At 34.6% G+C, this 14086-nt stretch overlaps 1 protein-coding gene across 4 annotated transcripts in view; it reads right to left on the reverse strand.

Moving 5' to 3' along the window:
* Positions 1 to 9499: 9499 nt before the first annotated feature.
* LOC123517553 (tyrosine-protein kinase TXK-like) overlaps positions 9500 to 14086 on the reverse strand; it is a 384887-nt gene continuing 380300 nt past the window's right edge. For all 4 annotated transcript variants that reach the window (XM_045277766.1, XM_045277768.1, XM_045277767.1 and 1 more), the window contains one exon: positions 9500 to 12110. In XM_045277766.1, coding sequence (XP_045133701.1) covers positions 12021 to 12110 — 90 coding nt within the window. In that variant the 3' untranslated portion in view covers positions 9500 to 12020. The remainder of the gene's footprint in view (positions 12111 to 14086) is intronic.

Below are 14086 nucleotides of genomic sequence, written 5' to 3' on the forward strand. Positions count from 1 at the left end.
TATATATATATATATATATATATATATATATATATAGGATCTTTACAATTCGATGGGGTTAGGGCAACTTTTTCATCAGTTGAATCGACGTTTATTCGAACCGTGAAGCAATTTTTCCATAGGATACTTGAGAATTAAGGGGGATAGGGACCAACCTCCAGCCTAGATCCCCTCAAGACATTACTATAGCCTCTAAAAAACACAAACTTAGACTAAATCAGTACTATTAAAGGCTTCATTTAAATCTATTTTTTCTCTTAAACACATTAGGGTGCTTTACAGTACATTTTTGGAAATAAAAACACTTGCAGCGGTCTCGTGGTACTTGTCCCTGTTCTTCCACATTGTTGATACTGTTCATCTAGGGACCCCCATTTGTGCTACAACGACAATGAGCTATACTTGCCTCACACTTTCTTATAAGCTCAAGCTTATCTCTGAAAGGCAGGAAATTGTGCTGCTTAGGGCTGGGGCTGGAGGTGGCTTTCCGTTGTCCTGAGTCAGACGAAACACATCGTTTTCCTCTCGCTTCAATTTTTAGTCAAATTAAGATCTATGGTTTCTAATTAACACCTTTATAATAAAATTAATTTTCTTCTTAATTGGAATGATGCTATAATCTCAATAGAATCTTGATACGTAGATGTAAATATATATATATATATATATATATATATATATATATATATATATATATATATATATATATATATATATATATTTGTCCTAGCCTAACAGTGAAAAGTAATTCAGCTGTTTGTTTCCATTTGTCTGGGACTGCGACGCTCCAAGGCAGAACTTCCAAGGAACAACTGGCCAAGATGAGCAGCTTTGTTGTTTATGAGTGGGCAAAGCTGTCTGAAGAGTTTCTCATAGGGAGCATTAAGGACAAAATAGCAACGGCTTGCTGGGGTGAAGGGGCCGCCATGTTTGTTTACAGTTGACAAACACGACAAAGGCGGAAAAACGAGCTTGTGTGTGACGGCCAGCGTCAACAAAAGTTGTCAGTCTCAGAAAGTTGACAGAAAAATTTGATGGAAAAGTGTGACGCCGCCTTAAGCGACACACAGGGTAGCGTCGGTTTACACTTCCGCTTAGCGGGTTTGCGGCAAATTTTGGGTGGCGGCAGATTTGACTGGGTGGGTGGCGTGCGAGATATGAATGTCGAATTGGCGAGTCAGTTGGTCGAACCTTGAGGATTGGGTATTAATTAACTGAGTTCAAATTGATGATAATTCGAATTGCGAACGGTTGAATCACGAGGATCCCCTGTATGTGTGTGTGTGTGTGTGTGTGTGTGTGTGTATATATATATATATATATATATATATATATATATATATATATATATATATATATATATATATATATATATATATATATATATACAGTGGAGACTCAATATTTGAATGTCTAAATAGTTGAACTTTCCAATATTCGAACGCAAAAGTTCGATTTAATACTCGAAAAAATACCTGATAGTCGAACGTCCACACCCATGGTTGTAAACAAAGGGTGCAGTGTTGCCAGGTCTACAGAAATATCTGTATTTCTACAGATATTTCGAAGAGTATACAGAAAAACAGATTTTTGTGCAAAATCTACAGATATTTTTAAGTTTACACAGAAAATTTGCAGAAATCTCATCCAATTTCTGATAATCAATAAATATCATGGAATATCCAGTTATAAACTTTACAACTTTTACAAATGACAAAAAATGAGGCCGTCGGTCAATCGTCCCGCCATTCCGCCAAGGCCCCCCCAACCCCATGCACTGTACTTGAACCGTACGCGTCAGCAGGCAGACCCGGTGAGACTCGGCAGTCGCCGCGGCCGCCAGTCGGCACTCGGCAGTCAGCAGTTGAGCAGCGTGACGGTCACGCGAAGTATCCTGTTGTTGTGCACTGCGACGTTTAGATTTATCTCAGTAGAATAACACCATCATCACCAGAGCGGCTACACGTCACTCAGGTGGGCTCATGTATTATTTAAATTTTATATGTATGTCATGCCCAGTAAAATATTACATCACTTGTTCCACTCATGTCAGCTTTCCCACTTTAGCTAATGAAGAAATAATACAAGCCATTGATACTGAATGGCGAATGTTGAGAAACACTGACTTGAACACTCAGCATGATGCAACACCAGTGCAGTTTTGGGTAAATGTACGTGATCTCAAGTCAGGGGGCGATGAACCTCTATTTCCTCATTTAGCTTCATTTATGCTCAACCTTTTATGCTTACCTCATTCCAGTGCAACAGTAGAGAGGGTGTTTTCTGCAGTGAATAGAATGAAAACAAAGCTTAGAAACCGCTTGTCTACTGGTACTTTGACTGGCCTGTTGCACACTAAGAGACTCTTCTCAAACACTAGTACATGTTTTAATATGAATTTGCCAACTCAAATGATGAAGTTAATGAAAGAGGATATGTACAGTATGGAAAAAGACATAGAAGATGATAACAGTGAGTAGATAAGTTTTTTCAATATTTTTTAATAATTTTGTATTATGCTGATTTTTGCACTCCATTCATAATTTCAGTTTCACATTCAGGAGGATTTTTTTTATTTTGTAATGGCAAAAATAAGCCAAAAAACTGGTAATAAATGTAAATGAAAATATTATGTAATTGATGTAGTATTGAGTTTAATTTAGTCTACTGTAGTCCCGATATACGATATATATATATATATATATATATATATATATATATATATATATATATATATATATATATATATATATATATATATATATATATATATATGTGTGTGTGTGTGTGTGTGTGTGTGTGTGTGTGTGTGTGTGTGTGCATAGTCTACAGAATTTTTCCGGAATCTCAAGATATTTTAATGGCAAAGCTACAGAAAAATGGGTTGGGAACCTGGCAACACTGCTTAGGATGGCACCAACGAGGCTTATTAATAGTGAAAATAAGGAACCTGGTGAGAGTGCAAGCATTAGTGAGCCACATCACTCCATTAGTGGATTAACAGGAATCACACCAGGAGAAAAGGTACAAAGACGTTTTCATGGATGGTGACTGGTCCTCTGACAACTTCCCTCCTCCTCCCCACCATTCTCCCCTCTTCTACGCTATCCATCACCAGCCTTCACTTACATTATTCACAAATCAAAATGATAAAAAAATATATATATTGAAATTTTTATGAACTTGAGGTTTTGCTAAGATTAGAAGGAATGATCTGATCTGTAGGTATCGATAGTTGAACTTTTGATCCTCAAACAGCCATTTGGAACAAATTAAGTTTGAGTATTGAGTCTCCACTGTGTGTGTATATATATATATATATATATATATATATATATATATATATATATATATATATATATATATATATATATATATATATATATATATATATATATATATATATATATATATATATATATATATATAATTCATTAGGAAAATTTTAGACTAAACTAATTGAAAAGAAATACTGTATGAGAATTATCACAGGAAAGCAGAAATATTTGAAAAGATAAAAATATATGATTGCTAGAAACTTTTGGCATTGATATGCCTTTGTCTTTATTCATGGATATTTGTACTATCATCTGGAAAACCATAGATGCAGCTTATTAATTTCATGAAAGTAGACTCCAGTGAATGACTGCATTACTTGTTTGTAGCTGAATAACAAAGGTGCAGATAAAGATAATGTGTATACATGAAAATGTGTTTTATGTCAGTAATTACACTTATTGGAATCTTGAGCTGTTTCACAGGACTTGGATATTTGTGAGTAAAAATAGAGCATTGCTTAAATCATGTAAAGGAAATTCACTAATATTAGAAATGATATACAATTAAACAGCAGTTGTCACTGAGCTTGAGTAAGGTTGCTTCTAAGCATCAACACGTCCACTCAGTCTAGGCATTGGATTGCAAGTGATGCCATCCAATGTAAAGGAATTTGGAGTGCATCGACTTCAACATTGTAACATGTTAATTTTAATAGACTTAAAATTTGAAATGCATACTATAGTAGTACATGTATGTATTTCCTAGTGTTTACACCTTATAAAATAAATGGTGAAAGCAACTTAATTGTAGTGAATTCTAATACTGATTATGTACATTACATATATCTTTTTTTTGTTTAACATATCTTTTATATAGTTTTCATGATTTTACAAAACATTTAAAGTTAGAAACTGGCATCTGTTGTGATCAGGATATTATGAAATATGTTGATGCATAGCCAATACTGTATTTGTACACACACACACACACACACACACACACACACACACACACACACACACACACACACACACACACACACACTGTTCACATATAGCAGCTGAGACAGAGAGATTGTGGCAGACTGAAGCAGTAAGTTTGCATTTCATTCAAGTTGAAGCTGAAAGTTAGGTTGGCACATACCTATTATATAAGCTGTATTTCTCAAATATTTTGAGAAGATTCGTACATTTGAAGACCGTACAGTTACAAAGAAAATAAGTTGTATCAAGTTACTGAAAATCACTGTGACATGTTGTCAAATAGATACCGCTAACCCATGAAATCTGTAAATTCTAAGTTCTTTAAGGTTTTGATTCTTTTGTTTGTATAGAAGTGCTGATTATTATCCATAGTTGTTTTACTCAGAGCTGGGCATGACTTAAATTTTCCAGATGCAATTTTGACACTGCTGCTGGATGCTGAATCTGGTGCGACTGTGACTTTGTGACTCTATTTTTAGGCCCCCAAGTGTGATGTATGACTTTGAGACTGATTTATTTTCTTGGTCCGACTCCACTTAATTACAAAGTAAACTTTAATATAATAACAGAAACACACTTTTATAAGCCAAAGAAACACTTAATATTTAAAAAATTTTCTTTAGTTAGAATACAGCATAAACTAATATCTACAGGTCATCGTTCTTCTCCTCCATGTCCACCAGGCTCATCTTCTCCTCTTCTTTGAAAAATGCTGTCTTTGTTCATGTTCAAAGTTGTGGCAACAGTCATGGAAAATTGGCGGAGAAACTTTGTTTAGTTCGACTTTAAAAACGTTTGCAGCATTGTGACTTTGAAATTCATGGTGTGGTGAAGTTGCAAAGCAGCAACTTGGTGGCACAACATCTAGCTTTGCTTATATTGTCACAACAATGTGCGATAATTAACTCCTTTACTGTAGAATAATTATCTCTATGAAATTGATTTACAGTGGTACCTCGACATACAAATTTAATTCGTTCCATGACGATTGTTGTATATAAAAAAAATTGTATATCAAATAAATTTTTCCCATAGAAATGAATGGAAATAGAATTAATTCGTTGTGATATGAATTTACCCCTCAAAAAATTAACATGCTTTAAATACCAACCAAATATAGATTTAATATAAGATAAATACAATGTTTATTGTATGCATGATATAAATGAACTAACTATATTGCCCAAAATAACAACTTAACCCGCAAAACTCAGGACACATCAATAGACGTTCATCATGCAAGACTCGGGGCACGTCTATTGCTCTAGCCAAGGCTGCTGAACCTGATTGGACACAAGGCCATGTAAACCGATGATACCACCTCATTCAACCTGTGATATTTTGGTAACCATGACATCTAGAAACTTATGTTTTTTTGCATTGCAAAGAGGAAGAGTTGCTTGTGGGCAGAATACCATTTGTACTTGTTTATTGAATTTCTAAGTGTAATCAGTATGTGAATACAGGCTATTTTGTGTGTTTGTCGCCAAACTTTTACTATTTGGACGCATGATCTAGGGTTCACAAAACTAAAGAAAAAATACACACTGCTGAGGAGCACAGACACATACATGCACAAAGGATAAAGAACGATACACAACATGGGGTGAATGTTTAGGTGGATGCGGATAGCCGAGCGGTCGCTGCGCCACCTACCGATGGCTATTCATATCTTAAAAATACCTTCGTATTTCAAGGTGTAAATTACATGAAATTTTTTGTCGTATATCATAAAAATTGTATGTTGAGGCGCTCGTATCTCGAGGTATTACTGTATTATAATTCATTTTTAATCTGCTCTCTAGATAGGGGTGAATAGCATGGACGTTTTTTTCTGTAATATTTCCTCTTTCTATTTCTATTTATTTGATAGAGTTAACACCGTCTTGTAACTCTAGCAGGGCTTATATAATCCCCTTTTTACAGCTTGGATGAAATTTCAATTTACTAATTAAATTTGTTTTTATTACTAATTTGTATGATTTTTGTTTTGTCTTAAAGAGATGCTTGCTGGTTTGCATGTTGTCTGAAGAATATAAATAAGAATAGAGAATTAATTGTGCACAAGATGTGATAGTATTACTCAGGAAAATTGACAAGTTGTATGGAAATCTTGATGTTTTGAGTTGGGATTAATATGTATTTCAGGAATACTTATGATGTTTGATACCAAGAAAAGGCTCATGAATTATTCATTTATTGTAGTGAGGTATAGTGAACAATGTGCTAAGTACAGAACTGATTGGAGAAAGGCTGAGCAATGTAAAAAATTTAGGAGATATTGACTTATGGTGTGGATAGGGTTAAGAGGAAGTGCTGGGTTTCTCACGAAGAAAATTACTTTGAGCCAATATTAATCTCACAATCCTTTGCTAACATGTTAAACATTTAGCGGAACCACTCATGCCTTTTCTGTATAGTTGAAATCAACAAATTTATATATTTTTTTGGTATTGCAGGAATTTTAAGAGCATTATGGCATTCACGAATTTCATGGGTTTACAGAAGTACATATTGAAAAGTTCTCCCTAATAGTAAGTGTTGATTCCTACCAAACCATCATCAGCAACAGATGTATGTATGTACATACACTATTTGCCAACACTTCATCATTACTTAATAAATGAATTATCAAGGTCACTTCATTTTTTTTAATAATAAAAATAAATTAAAATGAAAACTAGCATTATATCTTAACCATATGGCTAACCTATTTGGCCCTAGATACTGTTCACCAAGTTGCTTCCCTTATCACTATTAGATACTGTGATCACCAAACACATTGTCACTTCCAGACACACAGATCACCTCACTCATAATCATAGTCACAATTGAATCCATTTATTAATAATCACTATCTTATGATAATGTGACTGACCATTGCTGGAAGCCTGCATTACTCCTATAACATTATTGTGTTACTTTTACCTTAAATTTTTAGAGGAACAATAATATATTTAAAGAGTGCAAGTATTTCTGGTCACTAAATTTTCTTATCCAATCTGTTGTATGTTGTTATTTGTGTCATTATATCATCATAGGAAGGCATAAATGGAACAAAAATATTTTGTTTATATTGTAGCAAGAGAAGTGTTACCATTACTGTTTGTGGCCATAGAGCCATTCAAGTCTTTTTTTCGTACCAAAGCTGCTATTCACATCCTTGTGGTGATTTACTGTTGGGATAAAAGTCTCGTACTTAAATCTTCCTTTAGTGTTTGTTTGCTAGATGTTGGAAAACCTATATTGAAAACTTGGCAATGAAAAATTTTGTGGCTGATTTATGTTCTATTCTTTATGTTCATGCCAGTTTATTCATAGGCAAATGCAGCCAGGTATATTGTCCTTGAATTTGTCGTTAAAGTTTTTAACATCTAAAGGTTTAAAAGCATAGGTAACTCTTTTTACACTTAAAGAGGGAAAAACTTTTAATGCATGTAGTATACTATATAAAGGAAAAAAATAGAAGGCAAGAAAAAAAATTATGTAGAACGATGCTCTGAAACATAAGTAAACCATTTTTCCAGTAACTTTTTTCTTGTTTTATGAAAATCAGTTTGTTTGTTTGGTTGGCTAATAGCAAATGTAGTATTTTCACTCACTTTTCTTTTAGGTATGTATCTCTTCAGTTCAAAACTGGTTCACTGTGTTGCATATGAATTTTGTTTACTGAGGAGAGAGTTGTTCAATGTCTTCTTTGCAATACTAAGATAATATCAGAGTCGGTGAAGTACTTTACTGGGATTAGAATTTTATAACCAAGAATTTATTAAAAGATTAGATATATAGAGAGAGTAATATGTAGAATCTGTATGGGAAATTATCTGTACAGTATATAAGTGGCCAGAAATTCTTTACTCTTCTTTATGATTTACTATCTAAGACACATCAATTTATAATTTACTTTGATTTATAACTGTAAGTGGTACATCATTATCAGACAAACTTTTAAGTATATCTCACTCATACATTAGTTGCTGCATAAAACTTGATATAAAAATGTAAAATTTTAAAAAATAATTATTGTAGTATCAGTTGAGACTATGATACAGTAAAACCTTTATAAACTGACTGGTAGCGAAGCCATTGAAATTGTTATAAATAACTGTTGTAGGATGTATTTTAATGTGATGCATTTCTGCAATTGTGTATAGGATTGAAAGAGGTAGTAACACTGTTATTCAGTGTTACTTACTGTAATTGATGGTTCATTGCCTCTGCAGTCTATTTAATCATTCCATTTGCTCTCATATTTATATGTAATATAAATACCTTAAGATCCCCACAAAGTCATACATCCCACAAGTTGAGAGCTCCCAAGGTCTTGCATGTAGCTTGTGCACTTTGGTAGAGAACCACACGTAACAGCTGATTGTAGTTATGATGCTGCTGTGCTGTGTAAGTTCTTGATGGAATATCTAGACTTAATTACCTCACATATATACAATAAGTCACAATTTACAGCTTCTCTGCTTTTAAGAATGACTTGTATCAAAAATAATTTTTGACAACTACCTCCGAATGATTAAAGTGCACAATTAATCAGGAGTGTGTTTGTGTGTGTGTGTGTGTGTGTGTGTGTGTGTGTGTGTGTGTGTGTGTGTGTGTGTGTGTGTGTGTGTAATTCACCCAGCCAGTCTTCCCCATTACGGAGCAAGCTCAGAGCTCATAGACCACTAACCACTACACTACGTGGTGTGTGTGTGTGTGTAATTCACCTCGGTTTTCTGTTGGTCACCCAGCCAGTCTTCCCCATTACGGAGTGAGCTCAGAGCTCATAGACCACTAACCACTACACTATGCGGTGTGTGTGTGTGTGTGTGTTTCACTGATTGATCTGCTGCAGTCTCTGACGAGACAACCAGACGTTACCCTACGGAACGAGCTCAGAGCTCATTATTTCCGATCTTCGGATAGGCCTGAGACCAGACACACACCGGGACAACAAGGTGTGTGTGTGTGTGTGTGTGTGTGTGTGTGTGTTTTCTGCTTGTTTTATGTGATATATCATTGTACATGTATAAGGATAGTTCTGGTTACTTGTTTATAAATTTGATTCAATGAACATCAAACTCTGATTGGTGTGGTGTGTTGCATTGCAGTATGTGTAGATTTGGTACACAGCAGATAAATACTTCAAGGCTAATGTGTAATTAGAGACAGTGTATGACAACTGAGGGATTTCATTGTACATATGATCAATTTAGTGATTTTTGAAAAGGATAAAAGCCTCCATCTACTGAATTACATAGGTTTTACTGTATGTAAAAAATTACAACTAAATATTTTTTTTACATATATCCTGCAATATCTGAGAAGTGATTTAAGGGTTTACATAGTATTTGACAGTATATGAGGTTCACTGTCCTGAACTAGGCAGCCATTAAGCTGAGTTGGTCATATAACACCAACATCTTGCCAAGAGTTAAGCAATGACAGTATTCTTGTTGATAAACAATATAAATTACTGTGCAGTTTTCTGGGCAAGACAGGAAAGGGTATGATGTGTTTCCTGCCAGGGGCTTTGTTAAGAACATTTCTTGGAAATGAATATGCCTAATTCAAATGTGTTTCTACCAAATGGAGGAAAAGACTATCAGATCACCATGTGGAGAAAAGATACTTGAAATAGTAACTCATGATTATGACCACTTGTCTAAAATTTGTCCAGCTGGTAGACAGGGAAGTGGATGGGCAAAAGTTGCTACTGGTAGGAACCAATATACCATGCTGTGGACTTACGATTAAACAGAAGATCTTTTAAAGTGTGCAAATGATAATGAATTTTTCTTCATTAATATTGAGCTGGCAAGTATATTTATTTACATGCTCCTTTGCACACCAAACTGTTACTTAAGCTGAGTGTCTTGTGGTGAGACTAGTTATGACGGAAGTAGTATTGGAAAACATTGTGCGGGTGACCAGCATGTTTGGCAGGTTAAATGATCAGAGTTGATCCAATTTTTTGTATATTTGCAATACAATTGGTTTCTTAAAGTAAAATCTTAGTATAAGTCCTGATAACTTAAAAAGCTATAATGTTTTCTTGAGTTGAGTTTTGAAATGATCATTTTTCTTATTTAGGTAATTTTTGCCCCTCTATTGTTCCTTTTGACATTAAAGATTGTGCATGTGTTTCACAGTAAAGATTAGTCTGGAGGAATCTTGAGGCTGATACTTTGAGATCACAAGTTTGGTGCCATCTCACCAGTGACTGGTGCCAATGCTGTAGTAAAGGCTGTGTTTAAAAGCCAAAGTGATTAACCTGTTTTTAGTTTAGTTTTATTTTTGTTTTGACAATAAACTTTTAATTTAAAATTAAAATTTTTGGAATGTACTGTAGGAATACATGCATAACATTTTGGCTTAAATATTCATGTAAGAAAGGGTAACATGTTTACATGCAGGGGAGACTGGGACTGTTGTTTGACATAGTGACACCTCTGGGCATGAAAGATCTGAAAAAGTTTACCAGTAGCTGCAAGTTGTTTGATAGTTATAGCAAATATGTACAAAGGCAAGGATCATGACAATAAGAGAAGTTTTTTTTAAAGCAGTGAATGTGTAAAGAGAAGGAATTTACTGATTGCAAGGACTCAGGCTCAGTGATATGTTATTTTCTTATTTATATACATAATATTGCCACTAATAGGTGTTCCTTGTAAATCTTCAAAATTCCTGCTTTACTGATCAGCCGTGCAAGTTTCATGTGTTATCATAAGCACGGGTCACCACTTTTGACTGAGTTCTCATTTTCAAAAACATGGAAATTATTTGGAAAAAAAATAAAGAAAGAAATAAAAAAAAATCATCTCCAAGAATTGTTCATTTGATTATTGAAATTTGCTTGACTGGAAATATCCTATTTTTCAATATTGACGGCTGTATGAAGGAACATTTAATTTATATGTAATAATTGCTCATCTTGGCAAGATTTTGACTCACTGGTCCCCAAGTACATAAAAATGAATACTGAAAGAGCCAGTAATTCTAGATTCAAAGTCCCCTAAGTTTCCTGGAGTATAAAAGGGCCTTGGAAGCATTGATATGAATATATGTCTTAACTTCTAAAAACTTACAAAACTGACTTTTGATATACACTACATCATGAGGGATGAATATACAGATAGAAGGTCTAAGTTACAGAACAGTTCAAGGAAATTGTATTAGAAGTGCCTTTAAATCTTTTCTTTTTTTTTTTCTCCCGGGGCTTGAAAATGTCACTTACTAATAAGCCAGTATAATTTAAATCAATAGTATCTGACTGCTATGTAAATACCAGATTTTTTATCATTACCACTAACTTGGGGATTAGATTTCTGCCTAAATCCTCTACAATTTCATCTTTTCAAATAAAATTTGAAATTGCTTTTACCCTGAAATAGAAGTCTTCATAAAGAGTAGTAAAACTGTAATCAATCAAGTTACAACAACTGCAAGAGGAAAAGTGATCTACATGATGTAAAAAGTTATAGGCAATATGTACAGCTTAAATAATACTTAAGTACTACAATTTTTTTCAAGTTTCAAGAATTTACCATTTATAAGAATCCATTATCACAAGTGTTAATTCATTTTATAAAATCTTACAACTAATTGCACACCTTAAGAATGTCATTCACAATATTGCAAGTGATTAAAAACAAATTTTTTGCATATTTTTTTTAGCTTGATGGTCTGCATTGTTTACAAGTAGCCATGTAAACCCATAATATATAGTGTGAGCGGGGGTGAGGGGGTACAGTGGCTATGTGGTGTTCATTCATCAGAAATAATCCCAAACTGTTCTCGAATTTCACTGAATGATGGCCGGGATTCAGCAATTGGAGTCCAACAGTGCTGCATAATCTGAAAAAGATATGTGAAAAAAACATTTACAAACCATGTCACTGATGAGAAACCTTTCAAATCTCGCTTTTTTGATCACACATTGACTTGCATTAATGCTTTTGAGTTTAAACAGATAAAGTCGTAAAAAAATGTTTCATATGGAAGCAATTTATATAGAACATTATATAGCTGTCCCCTTTTTAGCATTCTTAAAAAAATGTTCCATATGGAAGCAATTTATATAGAATATTGTATAGCTGTCCTTACATTTGTGTCTCATTCTTCATGGTCTTGCCTCTGTGTACTATCATGCTTGGAACTATATTTATATACAGTCAACTCTCAATTAAAGCGAGGGTTATGCTCCTGGAGATGTGTTATTCAAACATAATTTTCCCATAGAAGACAATGTTAATAGGGAGGGGAGGTTATGCTCCTGGCTATTGGGAAAATTGCTTACTTTTGGGATTTTGTTACTCAAACCTTAAAAACTATTAATACATCGCTAGGTCAAATCTTGCTCGGAACATAAAAAACAAAGCAAGAGATGAGGAGGAGGTGTTTGTCCACCAATGCCACTGATTGGTGTTGGCCACTTCTTATTCTTGTGACCCCTTATGCTTATGTGTTGCTTTCATGCAATATTTGTGGTTCCACTCCTGTACTGCCTGCTATAATGGATATCATATCTTTGTATTCATATATGATCATACCTTGAGGATCACCTTGACTATGTGGCACTGAGTGATAGTGAACTACTATTGAAATACCACTTTCCTTGGCATGAACTCCTCTTTTAACCTCACTCTAACCAATCCTAACTTAACTTACCATTTTTCAGCAATGTAAAGAAAAGAAATAAAGAGCTATTCCAGCAGTTAGGTCAAGAAATACAATAATACCCTTGCAAAACATGCATGTAAGTCACTAACGTCCCCAGAAATAGAAGACAGGTAGTAAGATTAAGTTAGGGTTAAGTGGGTTAGAATATATTGGGGTTGGCAGTGTTGAAAACCCAGTTATATAACAGAAGTTTGCTCTGCTGTACATATAGTCAGTAACTGAAGCAAAACATAGGTATGAGTAAGAATTGCATGCCCCACTGAGTCCTCCTCTGTCAGATGAAGTTAAAAAAGATAAAAGTTCATGCTGAGGGAAGTGGTAGTTCACTATCACTCGGTGCCACAGAGTCAAGGTGATCCTAATGGCAGGATCATATATGAATACAAATATATGATATCCATTATAGCAGGCAACAGAGGAGTGGAAATACACAAGCTTAAGGGCTCATAAGAGTAAGAAGCAGCTGATGACGATCGGCAGCGCTTGCAGGCAAATGTCTCCTCATCTCCTGCTTTTTCAGTTTTCCATAAAAGATTTCACTTTGTGCTTCATAAAACAATTTTATCTTGGTGGTGAAGCTTGTTGTTTTGAGACCATCTAATGTACATTAATCTATGATTAAGACAGTAACACCCCCTCAGCAGGTGGAGTTACCAACATCCTACTGGCAACCTTGTTACCATGGCAAAGATGTCCCCTTATAGGTTGATGGATACCATTTTGCAGCCGAAAAATACTCCGTTCACTGTTAAGTTTCTTAGATCCCGGCCTAGAGCATCTCGATGTCGTTTCTGCCAGAAGCAGTGTGGGTGCGTGTGACGTCACCGAGTCAAATTAACCCACGTTAAATTGAATAAATTGCATTATTTAATAGTGAATAAACTGCATTATTTAATGCATCTTAAAAATCAAGTCATGTTTTAAGCAAAATCACATTAATCAAGAGTTGTACTGAGTACATCTGATTAGTATGCTAATATACAGGCAACCCCCGTTTAACGAAGGTTCACACAATGAAATTTCGCAACAACGAAGGTTTCATTTTACTACCATCTGCTCATTTAACGAATACCAAACTAGCTTTAATGAAGTTTTATCCAGGTAATTTATTCCAAGTTTGAAAGCCCCGCCGTATCATGCAAGCCGACAAG

The sequence above is a fragment of the Portunus trituberculatus genome, chromosome 42 (genome assembly GCF_017591435.1).
Source record: "Portunus trituberculatus isolate SZX2019 chromosome 42, ASM1759143v1, whole genome shotgun sequence".
Lineage (NCBI taxonomy): Eukaryota > Metazoa > Arthropoda > Malacostraca > Decapoda > Portunidae > Portunus > Portunus trituberculatus.